At 43.4% G+C, this 20701-nt stretch overlaps 1 protein-coding gene across 2 annotated transcripts in view; it reads right to left on the bottom strand.

The window, feature by feature from the left end:
- Samd8 (sterile alpha motif domain containing 8) overlaps positions 1 to 19567 on the bottom strand; it is a 49571-nt gene extending 30004 nt beyond the window's left edge. The window contains exon 1 of one of the 2 annotated variants that reach the window (XM_051142862.1): positions 19369 to 19567. In XM_051142862.1, the coding sequence (XP_050998819.1) occupies positions 19369 to 19542 (174 nt within the window). In that variant the 5' untranslated portion in view covers positions 19543 to 19567. Of the gene's footprint in view, positions 1 to 19312 lie in introns of both variants that reach the window. The other variant, XM_051142866.1, reaches the window with a different exon arrangement.
- Between the last annotated feature and the right edge of the window lie 1134 nt (positions 19568 to 20701).

The following is a 20701-nucleotide window of genomic DNA, read 5'->3' as shown; positions in this document are numbered from 1 at the left end:
CTGGTTGGTGGGAGTGCACACCTTTAATGCCAGCACTTGTGAGACAGAGACGGGCATATCTCTGAGTTCTAGGCCAGCCTGGTACACAGAGTGTATTCCAGGACAGTCAGGGCTACACAGAGAAAGCCTGTCTTGGGAAAAAGGAAGAGAGAGAGAGAGAGAGAGAGAGAGAGAGAGAGAGAGAGAGAGAGTGTGTGTGTGTGTGTGTGTGTGTGTTGGGGGGTAAACTGTGGTCGTCTGATGAGAATGGCCCCAAAGGCTCATATGTTATATTTAAATACTTGGCTTCCCACTTGGGAAGGATTAGGTGTGGACTTGTTGGAGACTCTGTCCCCTCGGGTGGGCTTTGAGGTTCCAGGTTAGCGCTCTTTCTCTCGGTTTCTTACTTAAGGATAAGCATGTGAGCTCCCAGCGCTCTGCCCACTGTCTGCCTCATGCCTGCCGTGCCTGCCTGCCATGCCATGCCTGCCTGCCTGTCATGCCTGCCTGTGTGCCCACTGCCTTCGTGCCTGCCCACTGCCTGCCATGCCTGACTGCCATGCCTGCCTGCCTGCCTGCCTGCTACCATGCTCCCAGCAATGGTGAAACTGTAAATTCCCAATAAACTTTTGCTTCTACAAGCTGTCTTGGTCATGGGTCTTATTACAGCGACAGAAAAATAACTAAGGCTTTTCCCCATTCTCTAATTGAACTGTTTTCCACTGCTAGGATGGTGTTTTGTTTTGTGTTTGTTTGTTTAAAAACTCAATAGTTCCATGCTCTTCTAATACCAACTTTCTGTGACAAAGGTAGCATTCCTCTACAGGCCAGCCCACATCAAATGCTAGAAGGTAGTCCTAGCTCAAATTTTAAAGTAATTTCTATCCATGCAACTATACTGTGGTTGAATGTGTGTGTGTGTCTGTGTGTGTGTGTCTGTGTGTGTGCGTGTGTATGAGAGAGAGAGAGAGAGAGAGAGAGAGAGAGCGCGCACACACACAAGCACTCCTCCCTACCCTTGCACATAAGTGTCACGGCACTCACATAGAGGTCAGAGGACAACTTGTGGAATCCTGTGGATGGACTGCAGTCACCAGGCTCAGAGACAAGCACCTTTACCCACCAAGCCATCTCAGCGACCTCACATAAGCCCTTTGGACCTCTGGTTTTTAAAACTAGGTCCATATATGATGCGGGTTCAAAGCTAAGTAAAGCAAAGTCCCTTCAGTACCCAGGAGAAACTAAGAGACGTCTTTCTCCTTTCTCAGCAAATGTATTTGCATTCTTTGAAAGCATGGGATATTTTGTTTCAATAAGCTGCAAAAACAACTTTTCCAAACCAGGATTTAGTTAGTATCAATGTAAAGCAGTGGTTCAACCTTCCTAATGCTGACCCTTTAATACAGTTCCTTATGTTGTGGTGACACGCCTTTAATCCCAGCACTCGGGAGGCAGAGGCAGGTGGATCGCTGTGAGTTCAAAGTCAGCCTGGTCTACAAAGCCAGTCCAGGACAGCCAAGGCCACACAGAGAAACCCTATCTCCAAAATAAAATAAAATGAAAGAAAGAAAGAAAATATGTATCCTATTACAAATTAAGGAAAAATAAAGAGAAGAAAGGCAAAATAAGAGTATCTAGCAGGCCTGGGAGTAAAAAGGCTCTTTCCACCAAACCTAAGTTTAATCTTTGGAACATACATGGTGAAAACCCTCCCTCCCTCCCTCCTTTCTCCTCCTTTTCTTTCTCATCTCAATTAGTTCTCTATCAAAAAATATGAAATGTATTACATAGCTAGTCCTAGCAGAAGGCAGAGAGGCAGACAGCTCTCTGTGAACAGTGATTTCAGTACTTCAGAAGCTGAGACAGATTAACCATATATCAAGATTGTTTTTAGTTTTCAAAAATTAGAATATCCAATTCCCGGTGACCCCAGCCAGGGTCACATATTTGGTAAACTCACAGGACTCCATCACAACCTGGTACTCAGACTCACAGATTCAATACTGGATGTTCTTAGCAACCTAGAGTAGAGCAAACCAAGGGAGACTTACAAGCCAACCTGCCATGTGAGAAAGACTACTGTAGGGGCTGAAAGAATGGCTCAGTGGTTGAGAGCAAGGGTTGCTCTTGTACAGGACCTGAGTTCACTTCCCAGCACCCACACTGGGAGGCTCACAACCACCTGCAACTCCAGCTCAACAAAGCTCTCTCTGGATCCCAAGGGACGAGCACACAGGTGGCATACACTTACAAAGACACAGACCAAATCTGCCTGTAATTAATATATATGATAATTATAGGTATAAAAATAAAAACATAGTAATGCTAAAAAGCAAACAAAAAGCAACCTTAAAATTCATTAGTTTTCAACTTTCCTAATGATGTGACCCTTTAATACAGTTCCTCATGTTGTGGTGACCCCACCAATAGTAAAACAACAACAACAACAAATTAGTTATTGTTATTATTATTATACCTAATAATTTATTATTATTGTTGTTGTTATTTATTATTATTATTATTATTATTATTATTATTATTATTATTATTATTATTATTGGAGGAGGTTCGAGACACTGTTTCTCTGTGTAGCTTTGGCTGTCCTGGACTCGCTTTGTAGACCATGCTGGCCTTGAACTCACAGAGATCCACCTGCCTCTGCCTCCCGAGTGCTGGAATTAAAGGCATGCGCCACCACATCTGGCATAAAATTATTTTTGTTGCTACCTCATAACTGTAATTTTCCTGTTATGAGTTGTAATGTAAATATTTGATATACAGGATATCTGAGATCCCAAGGGGGTCACCAGTTGAGAACTGGTGCTATAATTATCTCTAAAAATCTATACATTCTTACTAATATTTAGTACTGTCCTTTTCAGCTTGTCTTTTTCTTTTTAAGATTTATTTATTTATTGTGTATACAGTGCTCTGCCTGCATATACGCCTGCAAGCCAGAAGAAGGCATTAGATCATACTAGAGATGGTTGTGAGCCACCATGTGGTTGCTGGGAATTGAACTCAGGACCTCTGGAAGAGCAGCCAGTGCTCTTAACCACTGAGCCATCTCTCCAGCCCTCAGCCTATCTTTTATGCCAGGGAAAATAGTACGATGGAGAACAAGAAGCACTGGATTCATTATGGTAGGTCTTGGGAGTTTAACTTCAGTGTTCAAGTGACAAAACCATCCAAGTATCTGGGTACCTCAACACCTTCTGTGTTAGATGGGGAAGGAAGGACAGGGGAGCCCGAATAGAACTGCAGATAGACAGTGCACATGCGCTCTCTTCACGGTACCACTAATGCCATGTCATCTTTGCCTGCTCACTCAAAGGGACCTCTCTGCTTCATAATTTGTACTCTTGCATCTCCCAAGTTACAGATTAAAAATAAATACAATAAAAATAGTGACAACGCAATACAGCTGCATTTATTAATTTGGAGACAGTATTCGGAGGCTATCTGAGTTTTTTAATATTCAACAGTTTTATGAGGCAGATTACCTTTACTTTATAGATGAGACAACAAAAATCAGAAAAATGTAATTCAAGTGACTGAGATTCTACTGTAAATTAGCAGGCAAGAATTCAAATGTAAGAGTCAAACTTTTTCCACATGCATTTTACATGTAGATAGATAAATCTAGCGAGTGATGTAGGATAAGGGTAAACCATTTAACATGACATTATGATATTAAATGCAAATATTTCAGCACACACACTGCAATAATGACAACTGCTTTCAGGCATGATGGCCTGCAGGCAAACGCTTGCAAGCCTCTACCTTGGGAGGCAGAAGTCAGGGGATTGTCTCACAGCAAGACCCTGACTCCAGACATCACTGCAGCCAGGCTTGGAGGCGCCCACCTTTAATCCCAGCACTCAGGAGGCAGAGGTAGGCAAATCTCTGTGAGTTTGAGGGCAACCTGGTCCACAAAGTGAGTCCAGGACAGCCAAGGTTGTTACAAAGAGAAAAACCAAAACCAAACCAACCAAACAAAAAAAGACATCACTGCACCAAAGAAAACTAACCTTATGTCCCTACCTTTGTCTTTCTTATCTGATTTCCATTCAAGATAGAGGCTAGAGCTATGAATTATCTTTAATACAATGAGATCTCTTGAATAGAAAATCCTTCATCTCTTTTTTGAAGGGGCAGGGGACAGACAGGGGTCCGTTTGGCACAATCATAGGGAAAAACCTACAGTCTGGATTTGCCTAGTTCTTGACTATGCTGTGGTGGTCAGTGGTGGGTTACCATCACAAACCTTGGACTATAAACTGATTAGTATAACTCCCCTGATAGAGAGTGTATTAGAACATCTGGCTTTGGGACGAGAGATACAGCTCAATAGTTTAGGGCACTTGTTGCTCTTCCAAAGGACTCAAGTTCAGTTCCCAGCACCCACACTGGGAAACCCACAAATCCCTGTAACTCCAGCTCCCGGTGGTCTGAGGCCTCTGGCTCCAGAGTCACTGCACACACATGTATGCATGCATGTGCACAGACACAACTGAAAATAATAAAATACATCTTTAAAATATCCCCCTTTCTTTCTTTCTTTTTGAGGCAGGGTCTCACAGCGCTCAGGATAACACAGAACCCCTGGCCCTTCTGGCCCTACCTCTTGAGAGGCAGCTTACAGGCAGCAATGGCTCTATTTTATCCTTTACTTATTATACAGTAGGGAGTATGAACAAGCCATTTTCTACTGCCTGTAAGACCATAATTCATCCTCTAAGGGATGGATAACAAATTCAAACCAGAAGATTCATAATAGGCCAATCATTTTAACCTTAAAGAAGCACAAAAGGGGGGCTGGAGAAATGGCTCAGTGGTTAAGAGCGCTGCCTGCCCTTCCAAAGGTCCTGAGTTCAATTCCCAGCAACCACATGGTGGCTCATAACCATCTGTAATGTGATATGGCGCCCTCTTCTGGTTTGCAGGAGTACATGCAAGCAGAGCACTGTATATATAATAATAAATAAATAAATCTTAAAAAAAAAAAAAAGCACAAAAGGTAAAATTATATCTTCAGAACTACAAGTGTACTCAAAATAAGATGCAGGTAGATTTTAGGTACTTTTAAAACAGAAAGGAAATGTTTGTAGACATGTGCTTGGGGGGTAAATTGACAGAGAAAGGGGAACAATCAAGCACGAGTTTGTGGTTGCTACAAGGAAGAACAGCAGAGCTGACTAGGAGCGGTGCACAGGGATGCTGGCCTACTGACCTGATTAGGGTTCTAAGGCTCCAATGACATGAAACACTTGCATGCCTGAAATGCTATTTTCAATACATGCATAACCTGTTTTTGATGCCTAATAGCAAAGGTTCAAAGAGAAGTGGAGGAGGATCTATTTTTGCTTATTTTCAAGTCTCAATGAAAGCAGAAACTTTCATGATACAGAAGCCACACTTTCCTCGTGTCTCCTGGAGCGACCACAAAGCAGCCAGCTGTACAGACACCAACGCACACGCCTGTAACCAACGCAGCTCAGCTTGCCCATCTTCATATTTTATACAAATGGAATTGAAGAGAGTTAAGGAGGTGCCATCTCAAAATACACCGAATTGGTTTGTTATTTATTAAATATTTCCAGTTGAAATCACTTGAGGAACACTGGAAAGCCATTTGCTTGCCCTGTCCTTTTTGCTTTCCTTTCAGACCTGTCTTTTCTACGAGCAGCCAGCCACAAAGGTTCTTGCGAGAGGACTAGCTTTCCTGTGCCAAAGCTGGAGGAGAGCCTTGGCTACCGAGACTGGCAATGTGACTATAAAGAACTCAAATAAACAAAGTCATCCTTATCCCCACTAGCCTGTGTACCACACTCATCATCTCTGTGAAGCCACGATTACTGCCCACTACAGGTATCCACTGTCCTGCCCTTCCTTCACAGCTTTGTTATTTGCCTAAAATGTATAAAAGCCTGTTTTCAGACTACACCTTCCTTGGGAAGAATTCACACTTCACTATTATTAATCACTCCTTATATCAGTTAGGATCCGAGATCCAGCCAAAGAGCCAACATAAAAATGAACAGAGGCAGAGGGAACGGCATCTTTTTTATGTTGAGGAAAGTGACAAAAGTACATATTGAGCCGTGGTGTCAACCATGTAATCCTTTCTGAGTTATAAAGTTTGAAGCGTACTTGGTTTACTCAGCTCTTTTAAAGTTTCAGTGATAGGATGAGAACTATGACCTCTCTTATCAACAGCCATTAGAAGAGGCCTGGAAGAGACTGTAGAGCACCTGAGCACGGAGTGGACAGCTGAGCACAGAGTGGACAGCATGCCAGAGATGGTTCTGTGTGTTACTCTCGTGTTCAAACCATCACAACAGCCATATAAAGCAGACACTACTAATGTCTTCATTTTATATATGAGACAACTGATAGAAATGGGGCAGCAACTTACCCAAGACTGACTTAAGTCAGCAAGCAAAACAAAGGTTTCAGCCCCAGAAATGCCAGTTCAAATGGATGTTCGTATCCACCGCAGTGCTCAGCCTTGGGAACGGAAGGCTTCAGTCCTGCTGTACAAGACAGCTCCAAGTATCTTCTAGTCAGTAGTGTAATAATGTATCAAAAGTGCTCCAACTAGAAACAGGTGACAACGATGTGCCTAACAGTGGGGCTGTAGAGTCACAGGTTTTGAACATTACTGCACTTACCAAGGGCCTGCTTCACACAAGTGCCAGAAACTAAGACTGGAGATGTAAATGCCCTTGCATGCCTAATGTAGTCATCCATGAAATATTACTCTGCATAAAGTATGTATAAAGTATTGCACTAGGCAATGAGTCATATATGCCTAAATGAATCAAAATGGTCCTGCCCTCAAATTTACAGTCCAGAAAGGGTCATCAAAGAGAAATAGTTATTTCCAGCTGGTAAGATAAAAAGAGGTCATTAAAGTGAGCAGAGCCTGTGGAGATGGAGCAATAAAGGGACACCAAGGACTGTGTGAACAAAGACAGGAAGGGAAAAAACAGCTCAGAACCAGTGACAACCAAAAGGACAAAGGCGTACGATGATTAAGCAGACATACCACACAAGGCATGGCAACACACATCTTTAATCCCAACACTCAGGGGACAGAAGCAGGAGGATTTCTGTGAGTTTGAGGCCAGCCAGGTTTATACAGTGAGTCCAGCCAGCCAAGGCTGCACAGTGAGACGGTGTCTTAAAAGCATTAGTGTAAACCACCAATGGGTCCAGAGCACAGGAAACACTACAGTTAAAGACATTCTGAGCAAAAAGAGGACGTAAGTGTGCTTTAGAAATAATTTTCACCAAGCGTAGTAGTATGTGCCTTTAATTCCACCACTTAGAATGCAAAGGCTAGTAGATCTCTCCAAGGAGTTCCAAGACAATCAGAGTTACATAATAAGGCTGTCTCGAAAAAAAGAAAAAAGAAAGAATGAATTTTCAAGGCTGGAGAGATAGCTCAGCACTTAAGAGCACTACCCACTCCTCCAGAGAACCCTGGTTCAATTCCCAGACATGCAAGGCGCCTCACAACCCTAGGTAACTTGTTCTGGGGGATTCAATCCCCTCTTCTGGCCTCTGTGGGTACTGCACCCATGGCGGAGATACACAGGCAGGCAAAGTGCCCAAATGCACAAAATAAAAATCAGTATCTTTTAAAAAGAAAATAATTAAGCCAGGCGTGGTGGCCCACGCCTTTAATCCCAGCACTTGGGAGGCAGAGACAGGTGGATTGCAGTGAGTTCGAGGCCAACCTGGTCTACAAAGTGAGTCCAGGACAGCCAAGGCTACACAGAGAAACTCTGTTTTGAAAAACCAAAAAAGAAAACAAAGCAAATGACAGCAGCACTACTTGTGATAGCTGAAATGTCCAAGAAACCAAAAGATCCCATAATATGTCAACAGTTAAAACCCTGCTACTGGTACTATAAATTACAACCCAGCAATAAAATGAATAGATGATTGCATATTCCATACCTTGGATGAATCTCAAGGGCATTCGACTTGATGGAAAGCCAGCCTGAAAAGGTCACATACTGTATGGCTACTTATGTAACACTTTCAACCTAACAGGATCACACAAACGGACTTGATTAGTTGCTGCCAAAGGTTAGCGCTAACAACACAGAGAAGGATCTTTGAAATGAAGGAACTAGGATCAGGACAATGGTTAAGAGACTCTATTCATGATAAAATGAGTTTCCTGTTTTTTGATACTGTTTCATAGTTACATAAGATGGCTACAGGAAAGTGGATTAAAAGTACATGGGTTCTCTGTATTATTTTTTTTAAACAGGAGTCTGCTACCACCTGTATATCAACAATTCAAAATAGGAATCTTAAACGTTGTTCCTTTTTTTTTTTTTTTAAGGAAAACTATCCTAAAATGGCATGCCTTTTTTAGTTTAGAAAAAGAATGAGGACTCAGAAGTAAGAGCATGCACTGTTCTTCCAGGACCTCAATTCTGTTCCCATTACCTACATCAGGTGGCTCATAATCACCCGGAACTCCAGCTCCAAGGGTAATCTGACACCGCTGGCCTCCACAGATACCAGTGTTCAAATGCGCACGCGCGCGCGCGCGCGCGCGCACACACACACACACACACACACACACACGATTGAAGAAATAAAAATAAATTGTTAAAAACTATTAACAGTTATTCCTAGAGTGGGCTCTTCATTCTAGATTTCTAATGTTTGCTTTATACATTAAGCATGTAATACTTGGTGATTAGAAAGAATAATAATTTTTAAAAATTAAAACATTATATTTACTGAAGTACACTTAAATAGATATAAACAAAACTAATCATTCATATATGTATACATACAAAATACTGAGTCAACCAGCAAAGCCCTGATATCCAAAGGCCAGACATGATTACAGATCCAACTCAGTACCCACCAGCTGTAGCTGTGACTCAAAGCTGCTGGCACTTCACGCTGGGGGAATCTGCTCATGCTGCGAGATCCCGTTAGCTACATCACTTTAGTCACCACTAGGACAGAACTCTACAATGTTAACACTGGCAGCAATCTAAGATATCTTGCATAACTGTTCAATTTTCAGTTGAATAAACTAAGGGTAATGAGATAAATTTGGGAGAGCCTGTCACCAACAGAATCTGATATAAAACTCAAAAAGAATAATGGTTAAGAGTGTTGCCTCTGATAGAATTCTGCCTAAAAATAGGCAAGGTTGGATGCAGGTAGAGTTGACGGCCAAGCTCTGCCAAGACAGGGTAATCAAGTCCTCAATAGTTCCTGCCTCACAAATATGTCTGTCACATATAATGAGCCAGAAGATTGAAGACAATGCTCCAACATTAGAGAGTTTTGGGTGACTGTTCAGCAGCAAACTGCTACTGTTTTTGATTTGGAAGCTGTTAACCTGCACTTCCTGTTTACTCAGGTAACTAATTTTACTCCTCAAGTCTCTGATGGGGTTGAGGACCAGATAGCCTAGTTTCACAATTATGTTTAGTTGTTTAGGGGTTAAAATGTTTTTAGGTCCAGATAGATGTTTTAAGTTGATAGAGATGAGATATGACAGATATTGATTTACATTCAGAATTTTAGACTCACCTAAATAGGAAAATGTTTTCTTCAAGGTTGCCAAACAGCCAAATAGCCAAAACACTATGAATGTAACATTAATATAATTCCTGATTGTTTCATGGTTCTTCTTGCTCTATGTAGTTTATTTTGTACATGTATAATAATATAAATGTATATGTAAAAATATTTTTAAAAAACCGGGTGTTGGTGGCGCACGCCTTTATTCCCAGTACTCGGGAGGCAGAGGCAGGTGGATCTCTATAAGTTCGAGGCCAACCTGGTCTACAAAGCGAGTCCAGGACAGGCAAGGCTACACAGAGAAACTCTGTCTCCAAAAACCAAAAAATTATAAAAATAAATAAATAAAAGGGGTTGCCTCAGCCAGGCATGGTTCAAGGCCAGCCTGGTCTAGAAAGAGAGTCCAGGATAGCCAAGGTTCTGTGTAACAGCAAAACTCTGTCTCAAACAAACAAACAAAAAAAATGAGTACTGCCTCTGAGCCAGGTGGTAGTGACATGTGCCTTTAATCCCAGTACTTGAGAGGCAGACGCAGAAAAGAGGACGTCTGATTTTAACACCATCCTTGGCTACAGAGTGAGTTCCAGGACAGGCAGGGCTACACAGGGAAACTAGCTTGTAATCGTAGCACTCCGGGAAGCAGAAGCAAGCAGATCTCTGTGAGTTTGAGGCCAGCCTGGTCTACAAAGTGAGTCCAGGCCAACCAAGGCTACACAGAAAATCCCTATCTTGGAAAAAAAAAAAAAAGAAGAAGAAGAAGGAAGGAAGTAGCCGGGCGTGGTGGCGCACGCCTTTAATCCCAGCACTCGGGAGGCAGAGGCAGGCGGATCGCTGTGAGTTCGAGGCCAGCCTGGTCTACAAAGCGAGTCCATGATGGCCAAGGCTACACAGAGAAACCCTGTCTCGAAAAACCAAAAAAAAAAAAAAAAAAAAAAAAAAAAAAAGAAGGAAGGAAGAAAGAAGAAACAACAACCAAAAGAGTGCTGCCTCTGGGCTGGGCAGATGGCGCAAAGCTGGCAATCTGAGTTTGACACCCCAGAACCCACATGGCAGGAGAGAACCAACTACTTACTGAAAGCTGTCATCTGACCTCCAAAAGAAGGCTGTGGCATATGCCACAGTGTGGGGGCATATCCACCCATCCATAAATAAACCAAAAAACTATACACAACAATGTATAATATGAAATCTAAGTATTTCAACAGGAGCATTATTATTTACCAACAAATTCTTTTTAGTGGTACAGCTCGAACCCAGAACCTCAGACAACTGGCAAATGCTCTGTCTTCAAGCTACACCCCTAGCACTTACCAACACTGGAGTGGGGGGCGCTCATTGCCCTGGCTGTCCCCGAACTCACTAGGAACACTAGGCCAGCCTCCTATTCAGAGATTGCATGCCTCTGCCTAAAGGTGTGTGTCACCAGCATCTTTAAAGGCATATACAGGTAGCAAACGGAAAAGACCATGAGATGGCATCAGCTAAGAAGCTTTCCACAACAAACGAAACCACCAACATGGTAATGAGACAATTAACACAACATGAAATCATGTACAGCTATTTTAAAGAAGTTACATCCATAACATAAAAGCCTCAAAAACTCAGTAACAAATGAACTCAAAATAACCAGTTTCTACCTTGTCATGTGAGCACAGAGGGCATGACCAGGAACACAGCTGGCTCTGGTGTAGAGGCTGTAATCTTACGTTCTTAGGAGACTGAAATGGGAGGATGGAAAGGTCAGCGTCATGCCGGGCGTGGTGGTGCACAACTGTAACCCCAGCACTCTGGGAGGCAAAGACAGGCTGATCTCTGTGAGTTCTAGACCAGCTTGGTCTACAGAGTGAGTCCAGGACAGCCAGGACTACACCGAGAAACCCTGTCTCAAAAAACAAAAACAAAACAAAAAAAGAAAGTTAAGTGTCTACCTGGGCTACAGAGTGAGTTCAAAGCCAGCTTGGACAAATCAGTGAGAGCCTGTCTCAAAATACAGTAAAAGTTGGCTAGGGCAGTTACTAGCCTGGCATGCCAGAGGGCCTAGGTTCAAACCCTATCACTGGGATTCAATCAAACAAAAACTTCAAGGAAAGAAATCCAAATGGCCAACAAATGACTAACATGCCCAATCTCACTATCTCCAAGGGAAATACAAATCTACTCCATCTGAAATGGAGTTTACTATCAAAAGGCCCCAAACTATCAAACATATAGATTAAGAACTAAATATAAGGGCAGCTGAGAGGCAGTGGAGCACGTCTTTAATCCCAGCACTCAGGGTGCAGAGGCAGATGGATCTCTGTGAGTTCAAGGACAGCCTGGTCTACAAAGAGAATACCAGGGCAGTCAAGGCTACACAGAGAAATTGTATCAAAAAATCAAAACCAACCAACCAAGCAAACAAAAAGTCCTATATGAAGTTGCTTCACAAATCTAAAGTAAGCCATGTGTTGTGGTGTAAATGCAGCACTCTGGAGGTGGAGGCAGGAGGGCAGGTGTTCAAGGTCACCCTCGTCTACAGAATGAGTTCAAGGCCAGCTCGAACCTTGTCTCAAAAACAAAACAGAGGATGGAAAGCCCCTAGAAACCCCACTTTTAGATTTTCATCTGCGAAGCTCCCAGAAGCCCCAGGGGAGGCTGTAAGCTGGTGGGGGAGTGTCCTTGAAGGGCCTGCAGAGCCCATCTCTTCCCTGCCCTGCCCATTTGCTTTGCTGCCCTCATTGCTTCCTCACCAACTATCCGTGGAGCAGCGCCTCTGACATCACAAGTCAACAAGCCATCTCTGTGAGTGACACTGCTAAGGCCACAGAAACCTGATTAACACTGCAACCAGTGGAAATGATATCAACCTATCAGAGACTTTCACAAACCTATTATGACAGGTAAGACACAAAATCAACCTAGATGACCATCAGACTCATGACCAGATGAAGAGAATCACATCTCAGTGGTTAAGAGCACTGTCTGCTGCTCTTCCAGACCTCCTGAGTTTAATTCCCAGCAACCACATGGTAGCTCACAACCATCCATACTGTGATCTGATGCCCTCTTCTGGACTGCAGGTGTAAGTGCAAACAGAGTGTTCATATACTTTTTGTTGAACTTTTCTTGTATTCTCAAGCATTCTGTGTAAATGTGCACACATTTTCCATGTGTACAAAATACTCCAAAGCCGGGCAGTGGTGGTGCACGCCTTTAATCCCAGCACTTGGGAGGCAGAGGCAGGCAGATCACTGTGAGTTCAAGGCCAGCCTGGTCTACAACGCATAGGATAGTCAAGGCTACACAGAGAAACCCTGTCTCCAAAACTCCCTCCCCCCACCCCAAAAAAATAACCCCTCCAAAACCCTGGAGTGCAGCTGAAGCACTCATCCTCTGCCGTTAGACTCTGTGACAGCCACACTTAATCAGTGGTTCTCAACCTGTGGGTTGTGATCCCTGATGGGTGTCGAATGACCGACCCTTTCACACGGTCGTCTAAGATATTTTACATTATGATTCATAGCAGTAGCAAAATTACAGTTATGAAGTAGCAAGAAAAATAATTTTATGGTTGGGAGTCACCACAATATGAGGAACTGCATTAAAGAGTTGCAGCATTAGGACAGTTGAGAACCACTGCCCTAAATGAATTCACAGCTGAAGAAACTTGATTCACAAACACAAAATATGACATTTTGGAAAATTACTGATTTGACAATCAATACAAGTTTAAATTTTTTTTATTGTTTTTAAGTGGTGTTCAAAAAAAAAAAAAATGTCACAAACCTGGCATGGTGGCGTACACCTTTAATCCCAGCACTTGGGAGGTAAAGGCAAGAGGATCTCTGTGAGTTTATGGCCAGCCTGGTCTACAAAGTGAGTCCAGGACAGCCAGGGCTGTTACACAATGAAATAAAGCCCTGTCTTAAAAAAAGAAAAAAAGAAAAAGAAAAAGAAACAAAACCAAAAAACCCTCTCTCAAAAATACAATAATATATATAAAACCAAACAACAAAAAAAAAAGAAAAAATCTAAAAGAATGAAATCTGTGTCTCAAGGCAGGGCAATAAAGAGTCTTAAAAACTATGAACAGGGGCCGGGCACAGTGGCGCAGCACTCAGGAGACAGAGGCAGGAGGATCACTGAGTTCAAGGTCAGCCTGGTCTACAAAGCGAGTCCAGGACTGCCAAGGCTACAACAGAGAAACCCTGTCTCCAAAAACCAACCAAACAACCAAACAAACAAACAAAAACTATGAAAAGGGTGTGTAAGAGCATGCTTTCAATTCTTCCAGTACCTAAGAGATCCTGATCTATGTAGTGAGATCTTGTTTCAAAGGGCAGGAAGTCTGGGGTGGGAAGAGACTGACAAAATAAATCATAAACAAGGCTAATGTATTTCCAGGGCTGGAAAAGTTCTACTTTCCTGGTAGGATGATTTTGCCTGACTTGCAGAAGGCCTGAACTGGATCCCTAGCACTGAAGAAGATTCTTCTTAGGGAAATAATAATAATAATAATAATAATAATAATAATAATAATAATAATAATAATAATAATAATAACAACAACAACAATAATTTTAAAAGGATGGATGGTCACGGGCTGGAGAGATGGCTCAGAAGTTAAAAGCACTGACTGCTCTTCCAAAGGTCCTGAGTTCAATTCCCAGCAACCATATGGTGCCTCACAACCATCTACAATGAGATCTGGTGCCCTTTTCTGGTCTGCAGGTATACAGGCAGGCAGGACACTGTGTGTGTGTATGTATGTGTGTATATATATATGTATACACATATATATGTGTGTATATATGCATGTATGTATGTAAATAAGTCTTTTTTTAAAAGGGAATGGCCACATAACTTTACTTTTCTTTCTTTCCTTTCTTCCTTTCCTTCCTGCCTTTCTTTCCTTTCTTTCTTTTTTTCAAGACAGGATTCCTCTGTGTAACAGCCCTGGCTTTCAAGGAACTAGTTTTGTAGACTAGGCTGACCTCAAACTCTCACAGATCCGCCTGCCTCTGCCGCCTGAGTGCTGGGATTAAAGGGCTGCACCACCACACCAAATGCCACGCAGCTCTTCAATTCATATTAGCTGGCCACTGCTTTGGCTGTTCCCTTACAGTGTGATTTGTTTTTTAAATCTTTATTGGCTGTGTACATACATGGCAGAGATCTAAAAGACTGAAGGCTGGAGTTGATAACTGACACGGCTAGCTTTCTCTGGAACAATATAATAAGAGTCCTGTTCTCTTGTAGGGTTTGGTTCTCTTATAGAGAATGTGTTCTTCTTCTAAAGATTGTGATATCATTTGTATGTTGATAATTTTCCAAATATTACAACAAAATCTGAGAGTGCTGCATCTGATACAGGAAATACATGTTAGAAAAGTTACTTTTATTTCTGCTCTTCGAGTTGTTGCAATTTGTTCAAGAAAAATTAATTCATAGTATTTATTAACCAAAACAAACAAAATCACTGTGGACTGGAGAGGTGGTTCTATGGGAAAAAGTGCCAGCTGCCAGATCTGACAACCTAGGTTCTGTCCTTAGGACTCACGTGGTGGCCAGGCATGGTGGCGCACACACCACGCCTCTGATCCCAGCATTCAGGGAGGCAGAGGCAAGTGGATCTCTGTGAGATCCAGGCTAGCCTGGTCTACAAAATGAGTCCAGGATAGCCAGGGCTACACACAGACACTCTGTCTCGAAAAACAAACAAACAAAAGAACCACGAGTGGAATGAGAGGACTGACTTATTCAAGTTGCCTTTTGCCCTCCACATGTGTGCCATGACTTACTTGATGCTCCCTCCTGTAATAAATAAATAAATAAATAAATAAATAAATAAATAGTATTTTAAAAACTATACTCAGGCTAAAATAAGTTCAACTCCAATTTAATGTAATATAGTCTATGTAATATGCATACAATTATATCCAAACTGCAGAGATAAACAAAAGCAAAAAACAAACTATACTACACTTTTGGGCATTTCCATCTAAACTTCATGATTAACAACTCTGTAACACCTATTTGACTCTCTAGCTTTTTTCCATTCTATTTGAAAAACTGTAAAAGTTTAAATAGCAACATTTTCAGTGAGCAAATAAAAACTCTTCTCTCTAAATTTATCCAAAGACATTTTACTTTTTCTTAGCAAGCTCAGGACTTGCTCAATGTCTTTCTAAAACATTTCATAGGAACTCTGCATTGCAAAACAGTAGCAGAGACACAGAAGCAATTGCTAGCCTCCATATGTCAGCCTCTGGGCAGTGGCCTTTCTAGGGAGCCCGCACACCACCGCACACCAGCAGAAAGCAGCAAGGGTATCTGCCCCCCTGGCTTTACCAGCATCCTCCTGGCCGCACCTCAGTTCTGGGACATGTTTATATTTTCTGTGCTGAGCATGCACTATCATACTCGAGTTTTCCTGTATATCAAAGGGCATGAATCTTGTCTGCCTCTGTCATGCCTTTAAATCAGAGCTTCTACTATGAGTTGCACCTGACTCTGTCCATGTACAGAACTGAGCTCAGTGAATAAAACTGTGACTGACAATGGTGGCCAGTTTACAGCCTAGGCTAGACCAAAAGCATTTACACGGCCACTAAGCTTCAGTGGGAAACTTGGTGCAAGATTCCAAAACCCACTAGTAAGAATGCTGAATCTGTAAAGCTCTATTCGTATTCGTAGGCAGGCTGGCACTCTGACATATTTACACACAAAGTCTTTTATTTTTATTTTTTTATACTGGCAACTGAAATCAGGGTTTGAGCAAACTAGGCAAAAACTATCAACTGAACTACAGTTTGCCTGGCCCCCTTCTGAGAGAGGGACAAGGTTGTCCTTGACTTCTGATCCTCTTAGTTGGTCCTGAGTCCCAGGATTACACGTATAAACCATACTGCCTGGATTAAAATATTTATTTTTGTATGTTATATCCCCAAATCTAGTCAATGTAACAGAAAATAAGAATCTGGACCAAGACTTCATAATCTAGTATACACTACGAAAATGTACTTGTTAACCTTTAAAAATAGAAGCAAAAGACAGAAAAGACATTTTAAGTTAATGGCCACACCAGTTACAACCAATAAGTAGCCCATATTACACTAGGCTGGGAAGCAAAAATCTGAAAAGACTTTTAACAGCTAGTTAATAGGGCTCTCCCTTTCCAACTACTTAGACCTCCAGTTACAGCCTAATATAAACTTTTTTTTTTCTTGTCCTTGGTTTTTTGGGTTTTTGTTTTGTTTTTGTTGAGACAGGGTCTCTCTGTGAAATAGCTTTGGCTGTCCTAGACTGACCTTGTAGACCAGGCTGGCCTCAAACTCACAGAGCTCCACCTGCCTCTGCCTCCTGAGTGCTGGGATTAAAGGTGTTCACCACCACACCCAGCAGCATTTTTTTTTTTTTAAAAAACAAAATAATAGCAGCATTTATTAGAACATTTGAATTTAACAGTTTCTCAAAAACTGTTTAATTCTAGCTCTGAGAAGAGTAACAAAGCCAGTTAGGGAGGTTTTAAAGTACTGAAGAGTTGACAACAAAATCAAGGCATTTACAGGCGACTGTGTGGCACAAACAGTAGCTTTGCAGGGTAAGGATAATGCTACTGAAGTCACAGCAGCTGCTTCACCGGAAGGCTGATTTTCTTTACAACTAAGTGGCTGTGAGAAGCCAGCAAGGGAAATGAAAACAGTCCTCGTTAGGCCTCCTGACCTCCTCCTAACAGCTTCTCTCTTCAATTTCATAACAACAGTAGAATGTTACCTTAGCACAGAAGCCTTGTATTTCAGTTCAGTAAATTTTCATACATCAAAAATTTGACTCAGCTGAATTTGGCTGGATGAGGTAGTGCACGCCTGTAATCCAAGCACTCAGGAAGCCAACACAGCAGAATCATGTTAAAGGCTAGCCCGTGTTACACATGGAAACTGCTTCCAAAAAAAGACCAAGGCTAATACGAAAACAAGTTCTTTGAAGGTTCGCAGTCGGTCAGGAAAAGCAGAAACATAAACAGTAATGCTACATAAAATCCTTCATCTAAAGACGGCGCTGGCTAACAACGGGATATCCGACAGCAGCCCCAGTGACGAGCTGGTAGCGATGGTGTAGGCCTCCAACCAGACCCGTGACTCGTAGCAGTAAACATTTGAAAGTAAACACATGTGAACAAAAGGCTATACTGCGTGATACACTACAGCTTCTGTGACAAGGTTTTTTGTTTGTCTGTTTGTTTTACTTTACTAGGGGGAGGAGACGGATTTTGGTGCATGATGTGTAAACCACAGACCTTCAATAAAAGTATACATATATATATATATAGAGTTCATTGCAATCAGTAAATGGTCATCTCATGAAGATAACACAGTAGATGCTTGTGTGGAGTTGAAAATAATTAAAGTTTGGTTTTGAAGCATCAACAAGTTAGGGAGACCTATCTGATGAGCCGTAAACGTAAAACACGAGCCTCGGTTAAAAGTTAAAAAGGAGTCACGTTACCATTTCTCATTTCTATTAGGCGAACACAGATTTTGGGATCAATACTTTCCTGGCAGAGTTGTGGCTCTGGTACTACGTCTTCTAGAAAAAGCACCTGTGTGCTCACTTGTTCCTTTTGTCAGAGGCCAACTATAACCTCCCTTTACCTCCTTTGTTGTTCTAGATCACTCTAGGAAAAATATCATTCATGCAAAACCCTGCAAAATAGCAGAAGAATTCTGGTCCTGTAAAAGGCTGTCAAAATTACCCCTCAAACTTTTTATGAGGTAACCTCCAATCCTGGAGTTACTAATGAGAAGATCTTGTAGATTCTTGGGCTGTTGATGGTTTCACTTCTTGTCCTAAATGCCCTTTTAACCCAGAAACTTTCACAGACCATAATTCCACCCTTTGGCCAATATGTGGTCAACTCAAACCATACACAAGTGTTAACAATTCGCACGAGAATTGTCTGTAAAAATCCAAGCGTCCAAATTCTTCTTTCAGGTTTAATTTTTAAAATTTAAAGGTAATGTATTACATCTCTTTTTAAGACTTAAGCTTGTCTGACATCTAAACCTTTTAAAGAACGAAGCACAAAGAATAAACCACTCGCGTCAGAAAGGAATCTGAGTGACAGCTTTATTTTCAGAAATCACTACCCTCTTCGAACATCACTTCCTCTCCACTCGCCTCCCCCAGTCCCTGGACGCGAATCAGTGATGCATACCCGCCCCTCACACTTCCAATTCTCAAAAGGATCGCAAACAAGAAAGAACCACAGCTTACATCCATTACCCAGAGATCTTTGACGCCTTGAAAGACACTAACCTGTAAAAAAGCCAAGGCTCTAAATTAGATCCCCCAAGGGCTCCTTTTTTCCCCTGGACTTTTCCTCTTTAACCTTTAGGCCAAGCGACTCCCCATGCGACAGCCCCTCCCTCTTTCCAGCCAACCCCAACACCAGCTCTTCAAAGCCACCATTCCCACCGGATCAGGTGGCTGTCAGTCCCGACTCGGCTGCCTAGCCCTCGCGTCGTTTCAGGCGGCCAGGGACCAACTCTTCCTGCCCCTCATCTCTAGAGCCGCAGCCCAGGGCACCTCCTCCTCCGGGTCCGGATTCCGGGGACCCCTTCGCCAGCGGGGCTGCAAGGGCCCGAAGCCCCTGTGCCTCGTCCCTCGTTGCCCGTGGGTCAGCTAAACCCCCTGATTTCCTCCGGATTCCATTCCAGAGCGGCCTCCCTGGCTCTCCCAACCGTCTCCCCGCGGCCCTGAGCGCCCCCGGCTCTCCACTCACCCTTGGCTGCAGGCGCCCCCCAATCTCCCCTCTCCTCAGCCTCGGCGCCCGCTCACCTCCGCGGTGGGAGCCGGGCTGCCCGGACCCAGCTGGGAGTCGGCGTCCGAGGCGCCGTCGGAGTCGGGGATCCTCGGCGCGTCGGCGGAGCGCAGAGCCTCGAGAGGCAGACTCGGAGCCCGGGGCGGGGAGCCGGAGCGCAGGCGAGACCCGGCTCGGCTACGCGCGGGCATCGCTCCGGCACCGTCGGCGCCGAGCCGCCAGCAGCGGCCAGCTGAACCGGAACTGCTTCGGGAGGCGGGGCACTGCCGGGGAGGGGCGGGTCCAAAACCGGAAGAGAGAGGAGGGAAACCAGCAAGGGGGGCGGGGGCGAGAGCGCATGCGTCATACTCAAGCGTAATCTGCCGAAAGGGTCTTAAGGAAGATGGTAGAGGCGCTGGGGCCTAGGAAGAGCCTATTCTGAGTCTTTTGGCAGGGCTAGCTCCTCTTCAGCCAACCCCCCCAAGTAACATCATTTATTGCTCCATTATTCTGTGTCTGTGCTAGAGCCTATTCTCTCAATTGTTTCAACTCTGCAAAGTAGATCTCACATGGAAAGGTCAAGAAACACTGTAGCCTGACATAGCACAGTTAATATGAACCCAAGCTGGTATTCCAACCCCAAGCTGTTATCAGAACTTGAGTTCTTTCCTGCCACTATTGTACCCCGCCTAGCACTGGCAGAATCCACGTCCAAAGCCAGCTGCTGCTTGAATTCCAGGTCGCCTTTGGCTCTACTTTCCTGACCGATTCAGGACCAGTTTTGGTAGTTCTGAAAGGAATGGGGGCGAGGTTCTGAGGTGAATAGGAGGGCAGACATGGGTGCCTCGGTGTAGCCTTTCCCTTCAAGCTAGACTCCAGGAGCAGGGGCAGCCAGGAATCCGCCCAGTGTGCTTACACCCTTCAGGGCCTCCATGAAGATGCACGACACAGGGCAAAACATGCCATCTCCTGCAGCCCTTGTAGGCAGAGGATTCTTCCATCCGCAAAATGTTTCTGATGGGGTAGAGATGTGGCTCAGTGGTGAGTGCACTTGTTGCTCTTGCCAGACACCCAGGTTGGTCCCCTGCACCCACTTGACACCTTGCAGCCACCTAGAACGCTAATTCCAGGGGATACAACACCCTCTTCTGGCCACAGCAGCCATAGGACACAAATATATAAATGTACTGGAGAGATGGCTCTGAGGTTAAGAGCACTGGCTGTTCCTCCAAAAGTCTTGAGTTCAATTCCCAGCAACTTGGTGGTGGCTCACAACCATCTACAATGAGATCTGGTGCCCTCTTCTGGCCTGCTGGTGTACATGCAGGCATAATACTGTATAAATAATAAATAAATCTTAAAAAAAAAAAA

Source organism: Acomys russatus, chromosome 3 (genome assembly GCF_903995435.1).
Source record: "Acomys russatus chromosome 3, mAcoRus1.1, whole genome shotgun sequence".
Taxonomy (NCBI): domain Eukaryota; kingdom Metazoa; phylum Chordata; class Mammalia; order Rodentia; family Muridae; genus Acomys; species Acomys russatus.
Note: the sequence above shows the minus strand (reverse complement) of the source record. Positions and strands in the feature narration are given on the sequence as shown.